The following is an 18,077-nucleotide window of genomic DNA, read 5'->3' on the forward strand; positions in this document are numbered from 1 at the left end:
AACTTCAATGCAACACTCAGCGTTTTTGGCGCGTCTGTATGTCTGTTTTAATTACTGGAACTGTAATTGTCTGACTGTAGCTTGAACAGTTTTGAATGTCGCCACTTGACGCCAATAAAAATGTCAATTCACGCACACACGCACACCATGGTAGCGACCTTGAGAAGTACGCCCCCCCCCCCCCCCTCCTTCCCACCCTCCCGGTCTAAATCATGGCTTGTGCATTTTAAATGGCCGAAAAATGGCGATTAAACTGATTTTCGGCTGCCTTACAGCTGTGCGGCGTAAACAAAACAAATGAGCATGAGCATAGCGGAGTAACAGAGAGAGAGAGAGAGAGAGAAAAAGGAGGAGAGTATTAAATGGAGAGCATAGGTAGTGGGGAATTAGTTGAATTGTTAAGGGGGGAGCTGTATTGTCTACATATTCTCTCTCTCTCTCTCTCTCTCTCTCTCTCTTGCCGGCGACACGTGCACGGTCTGATGGCGGCGCTACGTGGCGTATACGTATTGCGCTGACGCCGTGGCCATTTTGCCAAATGTGTTGTGAAAACGCATGCAAAACGTGCGCTGTTATTGTTGCTGTTATTGCCGCTATCGCTGTTGTTGCTGCTGCTCTTGTTTTGGGGTGTACAGTTGCGCTAAACAGCGCAGCGTGGCCAGCTTGAAAGCAAGAACGCAAAAACAAAAACGCGAAACTCCCTAACCCAAGTGATGGAGTCAGACGGGGGGTTAGAGTTAGCGGGCTGGTGACTCGTATGCTTCTGGCTGCTATTGCATGCAGCAACAATGCCGACAAGGCACTCGCTCTCATTTCGCAGAGAGAGATTGGCACAGTGAGTGTGAGAGCGCTAGCAAGAAAGGGAGAGCGAGAGTGAAAGAGAGCAGCCGCGATGCGATGGGCAACATATGAGCGCAAAATACAAACACAAATGCAGTCGGCATTTAAATGTGCTGGTAACATGCATAAACAACGCGCAGCGCAACGAATATTTAATGCACTTGCGCCGACCATGATTTATATGGGACAGCCATTTTATGCAGACTACAGAAGAGAAAGAAAAGCGGAAAACATATGCAAGTTTCGTTTATTTTTCATATTATGATGGTCCTTAACGATTGTTTTAACAAAAAATAAACACATCTATTAGAAGGGCCAAGTATGATAAAATAAAACCGTTTTAAAAGTTTCAACAAAAAACAACTCGCCCAAAAAGTATGCAATAGAAATTCTATGATGAAAATTCTTTTTTGTTTTTGCCAATGGAAAACTAACCCCCTTTAACTGCATCAAAAATCACAAGCGCATAGGTAAAAACCAAAAACTCAGGTAGCAAAAGGACGAATTTTCCATTCACTTTAAGGGATGCATCGTGCGTGGCAAATAGTTCATCAAAGTCGAACTGTCTCGAGCGAGGGTATCGCAAAACAAATCGCCAGAAAACACGAGACGAGGACGAAAACGCAGACGAGAGCCGACAACAACAAGAACAGCAACAAAGATGTCGGCAACACGACGTTGACGACGACGACGACGACGACGTTGCCACGTTGCAGTGCCGATTCGCAACAGACACGTAAATATAGAAACTTGTGGCAACATCTGGTTCTGCTCCTTAGATTCTGAATCAGTTCGTTTTCGTCAGTCAGTCAGATTAGTTCGGTTCTCTTGCCAATTCCAAACAACTCTTCCAAAGGCGAAGCGCACAAAGCACAGCCCACAACGAATTAGAACGCACTGCGAAAAGGGCAACAGCGAAAACAACAACAACAACAGCAAAGTTTACCAGAACAAACCAGAAGCGGAGCCCAGGCCCAGAGTTTTAATACAACAGCAATCAAATTAGACGCATTCAATTTCTCTCGAACTGTGTGTGTGTGTGTGTGTGTGTGTGCCGCGCGTGTGTGTCTGTGTGTGTGCAAGTGGCGCGTCCTTGGGGCTGGGTCTGGCAGTAAACAAATAACTGAAGCCAAAAAGCAGGCGCCGCACAAGGATACTGTGGCTGGCCAAAGCCAACACATATGCACAGCCCGTACAACTGCAGCAAGAGCAAACAGAACCAGAACCAGGCCAACAGCAGCAACATCAACATCAACGCAGCAGAAAATCAATTTTCGTGAAAATACATAAATCGCAAAGCCGAAAACAAGTGAAATCGTCGCTCAGACAGGCAGACAGACATACAAATACCTGCAAAATACCAACTCGCCGCAATACAAACATAAAAGTCCCTCAGTGTGTGTGTGTGTGTGCGTGCGTGTGTGGGCGCAACAACAGCAGCAAGAAGACGAAGTAGACGAAGAGAAGAAGAAGCGAAGAGCATTACCATATCCAACTACTGCACGTCCGCAGCCGCCATGCTGGACTAGCACACGCCTGTTGTTGTATCTGCCGAAGATACACACAATACAAATACAAAAAAAAAAAACAACAACAACACACAGAAGCAGCAGCAGCAGCAGCAACAACAACAAACAACAACAAGAACCAACAAAATAATATTGGGCTTGCCTGGCTGGTTAGGCCTGTCTGTGGAGGAGGTGCAACGGGGGCAACAACACACAAGAGTCGCAGCAGCAGCAGCAAAAACAACACAATCTACACAACTTCAGTACTTTTTGCACACACATATATACACGCATACACACATACATATATATATATACACACATACATATATCTTCTCGTAAGCCGTAGCAGCTCTTGCTCTGAGCAGCCTGCCGACATCCTCCATTCATAAAAGGCCTAACCAAACGACATGAGACATCAGTTAAAAACAATTTGCCATCTATAAATATCTAAAAGTATATATAAATAATATCAAAGCTACGCACCAGGCAACTAAGGAAATAAACTAAAACAAAATCAAGCACCCAACATTTTGAATACCATCAATTATATAAATAAATAAAGAGCATCTGTGATTCGCATAAAAAAAAAAAGAAATAATTATAAAAAAAAAAAAAAAACGTATTTTCATACTGCACGTTTTTTTCAAAACTAACTAATTCTAAAAAAAAAAAACAAAAATACAAATTTATTTAATAAACTAAATTAAACTAATAAAGACACACTTTATTATTTGCCATTAACAAAAAGCACATAAAATATTTAAATTCAGCTCAAATTATAATTACAACATCAGGCTTTGGGCTTGGCAAACGCTACAACAACAAAAACAACAACAGCAACAACAACAACAGCAGCAGCAACAAATACAACAAATTCATACAAGGTCAACGGATTTAATATATTTTGTAAGTGCTTTCTTATACATACATTAATTATCTTATTTTTTTTCGATATAATTTCTGCATTTCTTTTTAATGCACCGCGTATGTGATTTTGCACATGTGCATGTCAATTAAAAAGCACCGATTTCTGCTCGCCCATGAACATATTTCTATATCGAGTGTGTAAAAGATATAACTTATAGATTTATGTTGAATTTGAAATGCCCTTTAGGTTCATTCAGCTTAAGCCATTTCTAAGAAATATTCTTTTGAGCAAAAATAAATTCAAAAGATAATACCCTTTAGGCACATTAGAAAAATTGAAGATGTATGTTGAATTTGGAATACCCTTTAGGTAGGTAGGAGTAACAGTTGGTAGGAGTAACAGTTGGAAGATCTATAGCTTACTTAGCAATTAGCTTTGAAATAGTCTAGGAAAATAATTATTTATCAACTTTTAAAAATCGATACAGTTTTATTCATTTATTTACAAGAAAGTTCAGTTAACTTAACCTCTCCTACTAATTAAATCACATGGTTATTATTTATTAAAAAAAAGTTTATTATATTAGTAGCTCACCATTAACTAAATTTAATGCAAGACATCCTTAGAGTTACCAAGCGGGGACTAAAAACAATATAGCCCATTGTAAGGGTATGGAAATGAACGCATCATAGGCAGTGTACAACTGTAATTGGGGAGGCAAAAACAAAATTAATTGGCTGGCAAGTGCGACGCAAACTGTGGGCACAAGGGGGAGAGGCGGCTGATTCGCCTTAGACTTCTGGGTAATGGTAACGGGATGGAACTATCGGCGAAATCGAAATGTAGTGCGCCGTGACACCCGCCGTTTGCCGCTGCGAAATGTCAACGGTATTTTTAACGGCTACGTAAACAAACACAAAGGCTGTAATATGAACGAACGGCAACTGTTCGAAGCGGTGTCTGGCAACAATGCATTAATCCCCCCACTCTCTCGTCCCAGCCGCTCGCTGCCTGCATGGACTGACATCAGATTAGAAATGCTTAGTATTGATTTTGTGCCATAAGCCATGTGCTCTAATCCGGCTGTCTCAGCCGGATGTGCAAGTGCGCAGACACATCTTGTCCAGCTGCTGTCAGGTCAGGTCCAAGGCTGCAAGCACAAACATGAATTATCTATCATTGGTTCCGTTCACGCTGTGAACCATGCGGTCCTGGTTCATGAACCCAGATTCAAGCCCGAGCCCTTTGAAAGTGAACCAGTTTATGACAAAAGATTAAATTTTAATTGAGAACTAGAATTTTTGTATGAAATTATCAGATATACAAAAAATTCATGATTACAACCACGATTTTGGGACTGTAGAGCTCTTTAAAATGGCATTAAATTCGACAAAAGATATACATATATCAAATTTTAAGCATTTGTTCGTTGTTTCAGTTTGTGGGTCAAAACAATCGCTAATAAAATGTGGCTCTACTTTAATTAAGGTTCATTTAACTGGTTCGGCTTGAGGTTCAGTTGAATGTAAAAACTAGCTCGAACCGGTTCAGGACTAAGCTGCAGCTGCGTGGTCATAAAGAAATGACACACATGCACCCACACACAACGAGCACACACACACACACACATACACACACTCGCACACACCCACACTTGTACGTAGATGCATGAGTATATTCAAGAACACGACTAATACTAATACTAATTTCCACATATTCGCCCGGAGGCATTAGCTCTTACATATTTGCATGTTGGGCGTTGGGCGTCGCCTCGCCTCGCCTCGACACAAATAGCTGTAATAAATAGTCATAGTAACCCAGTAAAACAACGGATGCGAGTAATGATATTTGCCGTTAAAGCCAATCAATCACATCATCAATCAGTCGAATAGTCAACTAGACAGGCATTTCTTTTTATTGTTAGTCAATCAACAAAAATAACCCAAAAGTGTAACAAACAAAAGGCTAAATGTGTTAGCAGGTCGAGTTTATGTCTACACAAATATCAAACGAATTTATCAGTTCTCTCAACTTAACTCGAATTTAAGCCTAAATATTAGTTAAGAGTTCTGGCTGATCAGCTTTTTAAGTTTCCACAGATTCCACAGAATCATGGCAAAAATAATTCGAATATCAGATTCGAGCCAGAGCAGAAAACTTATAAGAAAATCCGAATCGTTTTCTTGTCTCTTGTTATCAATAGTTGTGTTTTTATCAATATGTTTTCTATATATTATAACCGTACTATGTACTATTATTATATATGATTGTTGTTATTATTCCCTTGAAGAACATTTCTTGCCGTCGAAGCCAACTGCTTATTTGTGGCAATGGCTCATTACAAATGCGGTTATAGCAGCTAAAATTGCTTGCAAATTGGCTCAATAGCGATTGCCCTCACATACGACACGTAATTCCCTTCTTGGGAATGGGCCTTATATTATATTAGCCAAAATGACAGCATCATCATCAAAGTTGTCATCGGCTTTTGCTCGGCTTTTTTTATTTCGCATATTTGATTTTCATTTTGTTTTCTTTCGTACTTGTTCTGTAATCCATTCCTTTGGCCTTGAGAGAGGCCAAAACGTGGCCTTCGTGCTGGTTGGTAATGTGGGCGTGTGTGAGTGCAGAGAGGGGGGGTGGGGGGAGCATGGGAAGGGGGTCGTCCAAAAATAAAAAGCCCATTGCACTTATACTTAGACAATAATTGAGATTTTTTTTTTTTAAATGTACTCGTATTTGAAGCGGAATTAATGGCATCTGCATGAAAACAGAAACGTAATTATTTTTTTATTTGCATCAAGTTTGTTGAAATGAGCATATTCCTTTATATACTCTATAATGCGTAATAATTTGTATAGCCCATTCCTGTTAAAAAGAATAGTAAGTAAAGGAAAAAGTTGAAAGGTAGGGTATTCTCTGAAGGCTACAGGGTATTCTTCTTAAATTAAGCACTCTAATTTATAATAATTTTTATAGCCCATGCCCATTAAATTCAATTGAAAGTACAGGATATATTTGAAGGCTACAGGGTATTCTCTGGTCGAGCACATACAAATTAAGCACCCTCATACATAATAAATTGTATAGCCCATACCCATTAAAAAGGATTGAAAGTAAAGCAACTAGTTGAAGTGAAAAACGTATGTCACGCAACTGTGTACAGGGTGTTTACTAGTCGAGCACATTCAGTACTAAGCACAATCGAACATCCGCCAGCGAGTTCCCTTTTAACGTTTATTGTATGTATTTCTCTCTTACAGAAATGGAAATCATTCCTGAAGGTAGACACTTTCGTTTGGTGCATGAATCAGAGCTTTCAGAAATTTTGGTAACTTTAGAGCGCTATCTGCCGGAATCATTAAAGGTATGTCCCGGCCGTAGCTGCCACTTGAAATGCACACATAAATATTGGCCGTACAACTTGACAGACACGCCCACACAGCACAGGTAATTTAAGCAACAATTACCTTACCTGCACCAGGGCCAGCAGAACCATTGCCGGTAGACCGCACAGACATGCAATCCATCAGCTGACCTCTTTTCACAGTTTACGCCCGATTCAGTTCAATTTTGAACGACCTCGTCGCCTGCTCCGCGCCAGCTCACCAGCTCAGCTGGTTAACTTTTCAAGAATTCCAACTTCAATGAAGTTCGGGGTGTCGTTTTAAGTTTCGATTTTTTATGCAACACTTTTGGGCGGTGCTTCACACGTCAAAGCGAATACTTTTGGTGCCTACTATGCTTAAGGCAATTCTAGGGAGCAACTACAAAGACCTTGCCTATAAAGTCAGCAGAACGCTCAAAGACCTTGTCTATAAGGCCAGCCGTAATCCCAAGAAGTCCGAGGTCCACCATAGTTGCACCCAAATTTCTAATCAAGTTCCTGAAAAGGTTCTGATTCTGGGTCTTTGACAAAAAGATATTATAAATAGTATTATCTAAAAAGAAGTTTAAGTTAATTTAAAAGACTTGACATACTTTTGAACATATTCCAAGGAAATAGTCCATTTTAAATTACATAAATATCATATCTGCTAACCTGCTAACTTTTCCGCAGGCGCTCTTTCGTTCAACTGTCATTTAATTTTGAAAGCAAGCAGCTGAGTGTGACCATATACTATTTACTACATAATGCCAAAGGTGTTCGTTTTATGAAGCTTTTTGCAACACTGAAGTTAGCAAAGTTAGCGCCAATTTTGAAAATAAATAAATGCTAGCAGCCCATCGACTAGGATATTGTTAGTTTTTTATAAAACACAAAAGGGAACCCTTAGGAAATGCCTTATCTAAAATTCTTAACAGAGTTTAACATGTTCTTCAATTAACTTTGCAGTTTCATCAAACTATTAAAACGTACCTGAATGATCGTATTTGGGATTTTAAGTTTTATGTTGCTAAAGATTGGCCCGAAAAACCGATAATATTACATTTTCCAGGATGCACGCTTACGGTAAGTAGAACTTTTTTGCTCTCAAAATGATCGTTTTATTAATAATTGCTTCACAATTTCTTGTAGCCCCACAACAATATATACCAAACATTTGGCATATTTTGTCCATCCGCACAAATCGAACATGTCGATCTGATGCGCACCGAAGATGTACTTATAGATTGGCAGAAGCCATTGTACCTGAACTTTACGCACATCGCTATTATGAATCGCCTGGATGATTTCTATTCGAAAATTGGTCTAATGGAGCGACTGAGTGGTGATATCTATGTGTGCAACAAGCTGAATACGGAACTGGAGCTGGAGCCCCTGCCCGAGGATGCGGAGATGCGACTGCTGACATTGGACAATGTCCAGGGCATACACGATCTATATCCGGCCAATGAAATCGAATGCGTCAAATTATTTGATATACTCGTCCGTGTCCTGCCCGGTTTGGGTATATTCCGCAAGGATACAAACGAGCTGGCCGCATGGATGGTCCATTCATATTATGGCGCTATGTTTTCGATGCAAACACGTCCAGATTATCGACGCATGGGGTGAGTAATGATCGCTGTTGGGTGTCCAGCTTGGCCAGACTCTCACGAACCTCTCCACTTTTCAGTTATGGCATCCGTCTGGCCAAGGCGTTGACTCAGCTCGTCATCGAGCGCGGCTACACACCCTTCGTTGTCATACGTCCACAGAACGATGCGTCCAGGAATCTATATACAAAACTGGGCTATGTCAAGGCATACGAGACGTGCCGTGTGCGTATGACACCCGATTGCTATGAGGATAGCACCGTGGGCACCATAAGTAACACATCCTATGCCAAGTTTCCGCCACTACCTCAGGGCGAGTGTGTTGTTCCGTTGCGCAAGCATGTGCCCGGCGAGAGTCAGACTGTGGACGACGAGGGCATCGAGGATATGTTGGCTGAAAAATGTGATATCAGCAACGAAGAGGCTAGAGAGCGTAAGACCACAACTGATGAGGGCATCGGAGAGGATAAGTAGAGTGCGGCTCAAAGAGCTGACACACAGAGAGTTACAGATTGATTGGAGCGCTACGCATATATATATGTATATGGATATGTATATGAACGTAAAGTTGTAAGCACCTAGACCTAGGCGCCCTATAGGGGGGAGGGTATGTCGATTGTACTTATTCATATAACAAAATATAGCAAGGCACAAGTGGCGTTAATTTTTTAACAATTATATAAAACAACAACAACAACACAAAAAACTAAAATGAATATCTACATAGTATTTACATGCATGTATGTACGAGTATATTTATAGATGGTATATGAAGCTTCCTCACACAAAGCGCAGCGTGTTTTAATACAAAACAAACAAACAAACAAACAAAAAAAACCAAAAAATTGCTAAACGAATGAAGAATGTTAGTCGGAAAGGATTTATTTTATATATATAACGAAAACTGAAGAAAGACAACAAACGCCTAAATGATATTCTACGTAAAGAACTTAAAAAAAAATAATAATTATATTAATAATAGTAATGGAACACGCTGTTTATGATGGTCAGATTTTAGAGATGAACAAAATGAAACTTTTTAATTTTTTGCTATAAATGCTTTTACAAAATGGAATCCAACAATTGTCATGAAAACGGCTCAGTGCGTACAACAGGAGCGTATAAATTTATTATAAACTATTATATTAAAACAAAAAAGTATATATATATATTAACTCTATATATCAAATTGTTAAAAAAAAAAAGAAAGGAAAAAATCTAACACAAACAGAAAACAACTAGAACAAACATAAATACTTCTCTCTGGCTCCACGCAAACTCAGAACAGGTAGAAATCGGTTTTGGTACTAAATGTTTTATGGCAAGGGCCATGCGCATAGGCTTTCCCTTTATCTAAGCTCTATATATATATATATTTATTTATTTTAGTCTCAAAACTAATTTTCAACATAGATTTGCGATGGCCCAAGCGAAATATTGCTTTGATTTTGAGAGTATGTTATTGTACTTCCTGCGTTTGGACTTATAGGCTTTTTCAAATTTATATATACCCAATCAAGCAGAAAAAAAACCAACAAAAGATACATATATATACATATATTTTATTATTACGAAATTTTATTAAAATCTATGCGCAAATGAGTACTCTCAATGATTTTTGCTCCTACATGAGAAATATTAAGAAAAACAATATTTTTGATCCAAACTAAAGAAAACCAAAACACGCCAAAGATGTCTTCTGCTTTATTTTAAGTACTTAACTTATGCATGGGTAAAAGAATGGCAATAATAATTCGATTGCACTCGTATGGAAACCCCATTGTTAAATGCCAGTTGCCTTTGCCTATTGAAAATCAATTTCCATTCTGAAAACTCAAAATATACGCAAGAAAATCAAATTAAAAACAAACAAAAAAAGAAAAAAAAACGACAACGTTATATATTACAACTGCTATAATGTATGTACTCAAATTAAAAAAAAAAAAAAAAAAACCAAAACAAAACAAAAACTAAAACAAGCAAATTTAAATAAATACCAATATTGAGACAGCAGAAAGGTCAACAAAACTTTTGTCAGTGTATGCACAGATAAGAAATGCGTTTAGATAACGAGTCAGAGTTGCGCTCAAACTTGTTGGCTGATTGTTAATGAAATGTACGTGTACAAACACACACAATTGCGCCAGTTGTGGCCCTGTGTTAATTTAAATAAGTTAACTAGATTTATGGTTTGTATAGTCTAAATGTAGTATGTATTTCTGTATCAAGAATGTCTGCTGGGCACGTGTACATAGTCCAAAACTAGGAACAACTCTTCTCTATTGCTGCTGCTGCTTCGGGTTCGAGGACTTGCTTAGCTGGCTCTTCAAGTGCGTCGCCACATACTGCCAGTATTTACGACGTATAACATCATGTTTGCTGGCCATGTCATTGCACATGGCGTAGACCTTTTCGGCACTTTCGTTGTCGTTTTGTTGCAGCGCCTGCTCCTGGTACAGGTCGATGAGAAATGCTAGCAAATATGGTGAACGATTGCCCGCATTATACAATCCCTTGCTGAACTCCACCACCTCGGGATGGCTATTAAGCTGTCCAGACTCGGTTTGCCGCAGCACTCCCACCAAATAGTTCCACGGGCTTTCATTGTTCTTAATAACACGTATGCGATTCATAGCGTACGCGAGCTCCCGTTTGATTACCTCCGGGGTGAAACCTAAATGCTTAACCACAAAAAATCGCTGATTCCATGCAGAGTTGTTGCGCGGATCCTCGCAAATCAAACGATCGACAAAGTCCAGCTCGTCGTCATAGAGGCTATCGAATGAGAATACAATATTTAAAGAGTACTGCAAAGCATTTTATCATAGTTGACATACTTGAATGTGCGTATGGCCCATTGGCGATGCTGCCAGGCGTGATAGTTCTTGGCATTGCCATCGTTGTCCAGCGCATTTTGTGTCAATTCCAGCTCCCATTTGGGACAGTTCATCATTTCGACAATGACGCGTCTGTGATGCCACACCTGATAGTTCTTCGCATTCTGTCCAATTACCTCCTCCAAATAATCCAGTTCATCCTGTAAGTCAGCCTTCAGTTCGCGCAATATGTCCCTTCTGTACTGCCACACCGTATAATTGGCGGGATTCAGGCGCAACGCTTCGGTGGTCAGCTCCAAGGCACGCTGAGACTTTTCGCCCTTGGCAATAATGGCGCGCATGTAGTCAAATACCTCACGAACTGAAATATGTGAGACACTTTAATGTTGAGCACCTTTCTATGAGTTTTATATCCTTACATTTGGGCCTATACGCTATGGACACAACAGGATTGGGCCCATCGTCCTGCGGCAGCGGCGTCACATCTGCCCACTCCTTGCGCTCGCTATATGGCACCCATTCGGTGTGCAGATATTCCTCATCAGAACTATCTCCCATTATGCGCTTGCAACTGCACAATTGGGCGGAACACAGTTAAATGCTGGCAAAATCCAGATAATTTTTTTTTTTTTGTCAAAATGTTCTCTCTCATAGAGACACACGGCCTTTGAAAATTCAACAGCTGACTCATTAACCATTCACCGTAGTGCGCGTCAATTTGCCATTCACTGCGAATGGCAACACTTGCGATAAATTTAAGCTATGGGAAATACCTTTAGAGCATATCCCATTAACCGTAAGGCCGAAACAAGAGGCAGTAAGAAAATGACACAAGTTATGCATGACATACTCTTATATTTGTAAACCACATACAACTAAATCTCTATGCATACATTGATGGGATGACTGAGAAAACTCTTTAATCCAAAAACCATTGAATTAGAGTATAGTGGGAAACTAGGTTCAAATTTATATTTGAAATAATTACAGCAATTATGAATGTATTTGTAAAGTTTGCGTTTACAATGAGTGGGGAATTTGTCAAACGTATGTTATTTGAACATATAAACCGTAAATTAATTTTGGATATAGCCAATTTGTTGTGTTTAACATCTATGTTTGTATGTATGTACTTATATACAGCTAAATTCATGTATAAATCCCTAAAACAGGGGTTCGTTCTCTATCTTAACATCACACTCTATCATGGAACTGTGTGCCAGAAATGCGCTGCCATTCAGTGTGCCGCTCATACTATATTTAGTTGAGTCGTGCTCGTGATCATAGTTGGAGGCCGGTGCTGGGATTAGTTTTGGCAAGGCTGTCGCATGGTCTCTGCCACGCTGTCCCGGCTGCATATCCTGCTGATTCATTTCCATTAACATTCGACTGACCTCCGTACGAAATTTCATATTATTCATACTCGACAGCGTTTTCACGTGCGGCAGCAAGCTAATCAGGAAGTTATAGTCGGGATCATCTTTGGCAGCTGTTTCCAATGGAGGCACTGGCGTCGATTTTATCACGTTTGTCGCATGACCATTCAGATATGGTCCATCTGTTGACGACGATGTCTTGCGGCGTCGCGTACGCTTTGCCGCCGGCGGTTTGGGAAGCAGAGGTGATAACAATCGGGGCGATGATGAGCCATGTTGTTCGATGTCCGATCTGGCATTTGATGACATGTTCGATGCGGACATATCGAAGTGCTGTCTATTGATCACGGACATATCCGAGCCGGAATCATGAGCCTGTGCCTCGACTGAGTCGCGCTTGAAAATATCACCCATAATTTCAAAATCAAACGAGTCATCGTTGTCCACATCAATGATAAAGTCGTCCAGCCTATTTTGCTCATAATCTACGCCGTCAATGTCGATGTCAAAGGGCACCGGCGAGAAAGGCACCAGCTTGTCCGGATCGAATATGTTGCGCAGAAATTCCAGAGCTCGAAAGTAGGGCCAATTCGAGTGTTCGCTGCGCTTCTGCTGGATCTTGCGTATCTCGGAGCGATAGCTGTCGCGCAGTCCTTTGAAGCGCTTCTTGCACACGGCCACTGCAAAATTTATTTATAGATTAACAACTTAGCTGGCTAATTAATTTAGCACTTCTATCAGGCTCACCGTCCATCTGCATTATGTTCGCCACTTCCTGCCATTGTAAGGCGCCAACATCTTTGCGTATGCTCAGTTGCATGGTCGAGTCCCATAGAGCGCGACGTTGGCCAACCTCGACGATCAGCCGAAAGTTATCCAATTTCATTTTAAATGTTGGATTTAGCTCGTCTGCGCCTGGGACAGCGGATCCGTGCGCATAAAGGCAACAAAAAATTGTATGGCGTGTAAACAAAAATGCGAGTGCGTCAGGGCTGCCAATACACGAAATGCAGCTGAACGAAAACGCGTTGCCGCGACAAGCGCTTTGTCCACAGCCAAAAACTACCCACTTGTTTGGCTCTAATTCATAAAGTTTCGACAAGTGTACACAAAAATCAAAATAATAATAAATCACACAAATCGCGATCTGTTTACAGAAACAAACACGTTCCGAACTCGCACTGCCGCGACTTTTTTAAAGTATAAAAACGCCGGTTGCCAACCCTGGTCAAGCAGCTGCCGTTCCATTCTCGATACACTGTGAATCATATGTTCGGGAAACGGCAGAAACGAAACAGAAACAGACTTGAAAAGAACGAAACTTTAAGTTTTAGCTGTGTGTCGTAGTCCGGCTGTTTGAAATAACATTTTTTTAATAACTAAACGAGAACAATGCAACAAAGCGAGGATGTCAAGGATGATGATCTGCCGGCAAATACGCTGGAGCACTTTGCCGAACTGGACCAGGTGCTCGCGCTGATCGACAGCATGAAGCCCATACAGGACGGCGCCTTTGAGCGTGAGTTTGAGCAGTATACGGAGCTGTTGTCCCGCTACCAGGAGCAGCCGCATCTGCTGGATCCACATCTGGAGCTGCTGTTGACGCGCCTGCTGGGCAAAATACGCCAAGCGAATTTGCCGGCCGGCGAACGCGATGCCGCCTTCAAGTATTTGTATATCATTAGCAAGGTGCGCACCTACAAGGTGCTCGTCAAGTTTATGCCGCACGAGCTGAGCGACTTGGAGTTTGTGCTCCAGCTGCTGGGTCAGCAGGATCCCAAGGAGTTCAGCAACTGGGAGACGCGCTACATGCTCTTGCTCTGGATGTCCATACTGGTGTTGAATCCCTTTCACATGGCCCGCCTGGATGCCTATGAGCAAGCAGCTCCGGCACCCGCCAACAACTGTGTGCTGAGCAATCACGCCAGCCCACCACAGACTGTTGTCACAGCCATGCCCAAAATGGAGCGCATATTTGAGCTGTGCAAGCTGTACGCCTCCACGAATGATACCTGCAGCAACATGGCCGCCTTTCTGGCGGCCAAGTTCTTTGTGCGCACCGACATCAAGGACTTGTATTTGGAGCGCTTTCTCGACTGGATCATTGAGCAGCATCAGGCGGACACACTGCAGGTTAAGTTCGGTCAGCTGGCTGCCGTTGCGGCCATACTGAAGCATGGCAAGCGCGAGGATCTGCTGCCATATGCCGACAAGCTGCTCCAATGGATTGTCGGCTGTCAGTACAAGGATGTCAATGATTTTCTCAAATACAAGTACTATGTAAAGATTGTGCAGCGACTGGGCCTGGTGCATCTGAAGCCGCGCATTGCCAGCTGGCGTTACAAGCGCGGTAACCATATCCTCGCCAGACAAATTTCCATTTTAATCACCATTTTTTACTCCATGCACAGGCACACGCTCGCTGGCCACCAATTTGGGCCATCAGTCGAGCGCTGCAGGGGATTCAGTGACGGGCAATGTGGAGACCGAAGAGGACGCCGCTGGCGAGGAGATAATTGTGCCCGATTCCATCGAGGAGGTAATTGAGGAGCTGCTGCAAGCCCTGCGCAGCGGAGGCAACGATATACGCTGGAGCGCAGCCAAAGGTCTGGGCCGTGTAACCAATCGCTTGCCCAAGGAACTGGCCGATGAGGTGATCGGTTCAGTCATTGACATACTCAATCCACTGGAGCCGCATGAGGCCTGGCATGGCGGCTGTCTGGCCATTGCAGAGCTGGCCAAGCGTGGCCTGCTCTTGCCCTATCGCCTGCACGAGCTGGTGCCACTGCTAATGCAGGCGCTCTTCTACGACGAGATGAAGGGCTACATGTCCGTGGGCCAGCACATACGTGATTCCGCCTGCTACATGTGCTGGGCCTTTGCACGCGCCTACAACCCGGACGATCTGAAGCCCTTTGTGCAGCTGATCTCCTCGGGCCTGCTCACCGTTGCCGTGTTTGACCGCGAGATTAACTGTCGTCGAGCTGCCTCTGCCGCTTTCCAGGAGAGCGTCGGCCGCCTGGGCAACTTTCCCTACGGCATTGAGATCTCTACGACCACGGACTTTTACTCCGTGGGCATACGCCACAATTCCTATTTGTCCATCAGCGATTTTATCGCCCAGTTTGAGGAATATCGCCAGCCGCTAATTGATCATCTCGTGCAGCGCAAGGTGGGCCACTGGGACTCGGCTATACGTGAACTTACCGCCAAGGCGCTGCACAAGCTCACCTATCGTGCGCCAGAGTACATGGCCGCTGTGGTTATGCCCCAGCTCTTGGCCAAGACCGAAACGATTGATGTGAACGCTCGTCATGGCTGTGTTTTGGCCATGGGCGAGATAACCCTGGCGCTGCGTCAGCTGGAAACGGCGCCGGATTCGAATACCGTCTATCTGTCCAATCAGCGCATTGCCGAGCTCAACGAGCTGGTGAAAACATTCCTGGAGCGCAACTTCTATCGCGGCATGAGCGGCGAACTCATGAAGTTCTGCACCGCCAGCTTCATACGCAACTGCAGCGTTGCCAAGCTGCCTGTCAATACCGAGTGCCTAGGTCAGTGTCTAGCCAAGCATGTTACGAAATTTAATTCTTGTCTTTATGTATATATAGCTGGGTGTTCCGTCTGTCTGACTGAGGCACTGCCCGAAACGTAGGAGCTCAGAGCCAGATTTTCACTGGACTTTAGCACAATTCCACTCGCATTTGCGGAAAATTGGTGGGAAGTGTATTAGGCTTTATTTTAAATAACTATCCGATCGAATGTAGTTGCATCAAAGTTTTTCTGTTTACCATCAGTTCAGACCGAACTCATTTTTAAAGATCTTTCATTCACACTTCGCAAAATCCGCCGATCTAGGATCTCGGGAAAGCCGTCTTGGTAGAGCGAGTAGGAAATCTAGGGTTGAATGCAAAAGTAACCTATTTATAATATATTATACTCTTCACAGCCAGCTGGCAGCAGGTCATCGACATTGGCCTGGTCACCAAGTCCAGTAGCATACGCGACGCAGCTGTGGAGGCCTTTGCGGAGCTATCGAGCGCCTACTACTGCCTGGAGTCGCGGCACGCTGAAAACGAAAGAATTATCACGGCGTATCTGAAAGGCGCCGATAACGATCTGGAGGAGCACATGCGCATGGGTTATTTGGCTGCATTGGGCGTGCTGCCTGCCTTGATGTTGCGCCAGCATCTGAACGCCGTCCTGGATAATCTGGTGAAGCATGCGCTGGCACCGCAGGGGGCCTACGATGATCACGAGAATGTGCAGACCTATAGATGGAGCGAGGCGCGCACGCAAAGCGTTCGGGCGCTCAGCAAAGTGGTGCACACCGTTGGTTACGATGCCGCCATCCAGGATTCCTTTGCAGATCGCCAGCACTTTAATAAAGTAGTTGAGTGCCTGCTACAGGCGATGGATGAGTACACGCTGGACAATCGCGGCGACATTGGCGCCTGGGTGCGCGAAGCGGCCATGCAGGCGCTCTACGAACTGGCCACACAGTGTCCCAGGGATATGTTGACGCCACAGCAGGTGCACCAGATTGTGGTTGGTTTCATGCAGCAGGCGGTGGAGAAAATCGATCGTACACGCGGCCTGGCCGGACGTCTCTGCTGCAAGCTGATACACGCCCAGCCGGCCATACCACATATACGCGCCCACGGGCGTCTACTCGAGATATTCCCTAGTGATGATAAGTCCGTTCTCTGGCTATTTGCCGATCATACATTCCCCCTCTTTTGTGAGCTGCTGGCTCTGCCTGACTACTCCAAGCGCGTCTTGCTGGGTCTGACGGCCAGCATTGGACAGCTCACCGAATCTCTGGTATAGTATACGAGGATATTTACTTTAAAGCTGAGATTTAATAACATTATATATTTCAGATCAAATATGCTTCGTCTGCCCTTTTCCAGTTTTTGCGTTCCAATGTGGATATGGTGCCGCGTTTGTGCGCGGAGATAGTGCAGCTCTTTGAGGGGCACCTCCTGAACGAACGCGTCACGTATCCAATGCTCAGTTTCTTGGAAATACTTATCGGCTCGGGCAGCATTGAGGCGGTTCTGCATGATGAATCCAATCCGTTTGCTGAGGACATTTATCGGCTGCTCAATCTGGAGGTTAGGGGCTATAAGAAGCTGTATAAGACAGCAACCAGCATTAGCACCTTTTGTCAGCTGATCCAGGTGCCCAGGCTCAGCAAGCGTGTGCTCTCAAAAATGTCAGTATTCCTGGGCCTGCAGCATGTCCATGTGCGCAAGACGGCGGCAACCAAACTATATGAAGCCTTGGCGCTGCACGGCGATGTAACCGAAATACCCGAAGAGAATATGGATGAAATCCTAACCTTGCTATCGGAAACGGACTGGACCCTGCCCCTGGTCGAAGTACGTCCACTGCGCAATGAGCTCTGCAATCTGATGGGCATTAAGCCACCCGTTAGCGGTGCAGCAGCTGCTGTTAACAAGCAAGAAATTGTGGCAGATAAATAGATGAAGTCTAACAAATGTACTTTGACTTAACTGTTTCACAAAAAATATATAACTTATTATTGCCAAGCACAAAATAAAACAAAAACGAAATTTGCTTGAAATTTAAATTTGAATTCGAATTTGAAATGTGAAATGAAACATAACTTACGGCAACCCTGGCTGTAGAGTTACGTGAA

At 43.3% G+C, this 18,077-nt stretch overlaps 4 protein-coding genes and 1 long non-coding RNA gene across 5 annotated transcripts; 2 read left to right on the plus strand and 3 right to left on the minus strand.

The window, feature by feature from the left end:
- Nucleotides 1-1,620: 1,620 nt before the first annotated feature.
- LOC6628507 (uncharacterized) lies at nucleotides 1,621-9,063 on the plus strand. Its single transcript, XM_002051806.4, has 5 exons — nucleotides 1,621-3,257; nucleotides 6,483-6,586; nucleotides 7,556-7,672; nucleotides 7,739-8,214; nucleotides 8,280-9,063. The coding sequence occupies exons 2-5, from the start codon at nucleotides 6,485-6,487 to the stop codon at nucleotides 8,671-8,673; spliced, it is 1,089 nt and encodes a 362-aa protein (XP_002051842.1). The 5' UTR covers nucleotides 1,621-3,257; nucleotides 6,483-6,484; the 3' UTR covers nucleotides 8,674-9,063.
- A 1,319-nt stretch (nucleotides 9,064-10,382) lies between these two features.
- Nucleotides 10,383-11,838, minus strand: Fnta (farnesyl transferase alpha). Its single transcript, XM_002051805.4, has 3 exons — nucleotides 11,456-11,838; nucleotides 11,037-11,397; nucleotides 10,383-10,974 (listed from the first exon to the last, which is right to left on the minus strand). The coding sequence occupies exons 1-3, from the start codon at nucleotides 11,592-11,594 to the stop codon at nucleotides 10,479-10,481; spliced, it is 996 nt and encodes a 331-aa protein (XP_002051841.1). The 5' UTR covers nucleotides 11,595-11,838; the 3' UTR covers nucleotides 10,383-10,478.
- A 198-nt stretch (nucleotides 11,839-12,036) lies between these two features.
- Nucleotides 12,037-13,609, minus strand: LOC6628505 (uncharacterized). The gene is made up of 2 exons (XM_002051804.4): nucleotides 13,160-13,609; nucleotides 12,037-13,092 (listed from the first exon to the last, which is right to left on the minus strand). The coding sequence occupies exons 1-2, from the start codon at nucleotides 13,296-13,298 to the stop codon at nucleotides 12,200-12,202; spliced, it is 1,032 nt and encodes a 343-aa protein (XP_002051840.1). The 5' UTR covers nucleotides 13,299-13,609; the 3' UTR covers nucleotides 12,037-12,199.
- An 87-nt stretch (nucleotides 13,610-13,696) lies between these two features.
- On the plus strand, nucleotides 13,697-17,916 carry Tbcd (tubulin folding cofactor D). Its single transcript, XM_002051803.4, has 4 exons — nucleotides 13,697-14,762; nucleotides 14,824-15,966; nucleotides 16,362-17,236; nucleotides 17,296-17,916. Exons 1-4 carry the CDS (start codon nucleotides 13,805-13,807, stop codon nucleotides 17,899-17,901), a joined length of 3,582 nt encoding a protein of 1,193 aa, XP_002051839.1. The 5' UTR covers nucleotides 13,697-13,804; the 3' UTR covers nucleotides 17,902-17,916.
- LOC138911185 (uncharacterized) lies at nucleotides 17,255-18,067 on the minus strand. The gene is made up of 2 exons (XR_011416571.1): nucleotides 17,933-18,067; nucleotides 17,255-17,863 (listed from the first exon to the last, which is right to left on the minus strand). It is a non-coding gene; the product is annotated as an uncharacterized lncRNA (long non-coding RNA).
- Between the last annotated feature and the right edge of the window lie 10 nt (nucleotides 18,068-18,077).

The sequence above is a fragment of the Drosophila virilis genome, chromosome 4, assembly GCF_030788295.1.
Source record: "Drosophila virilis strain 15010-1051.87 chromosome 4, Dvir_AGI_RSII-ME, whole genome shotgun sequence".
Classification (NCBI taxonomy): domain Eukaryota; kingdom Metazoa; phylum Arthropoda; class Insecta; order Diptera; family Drosophilidae; genus Drosophila; species Drosophila virilis.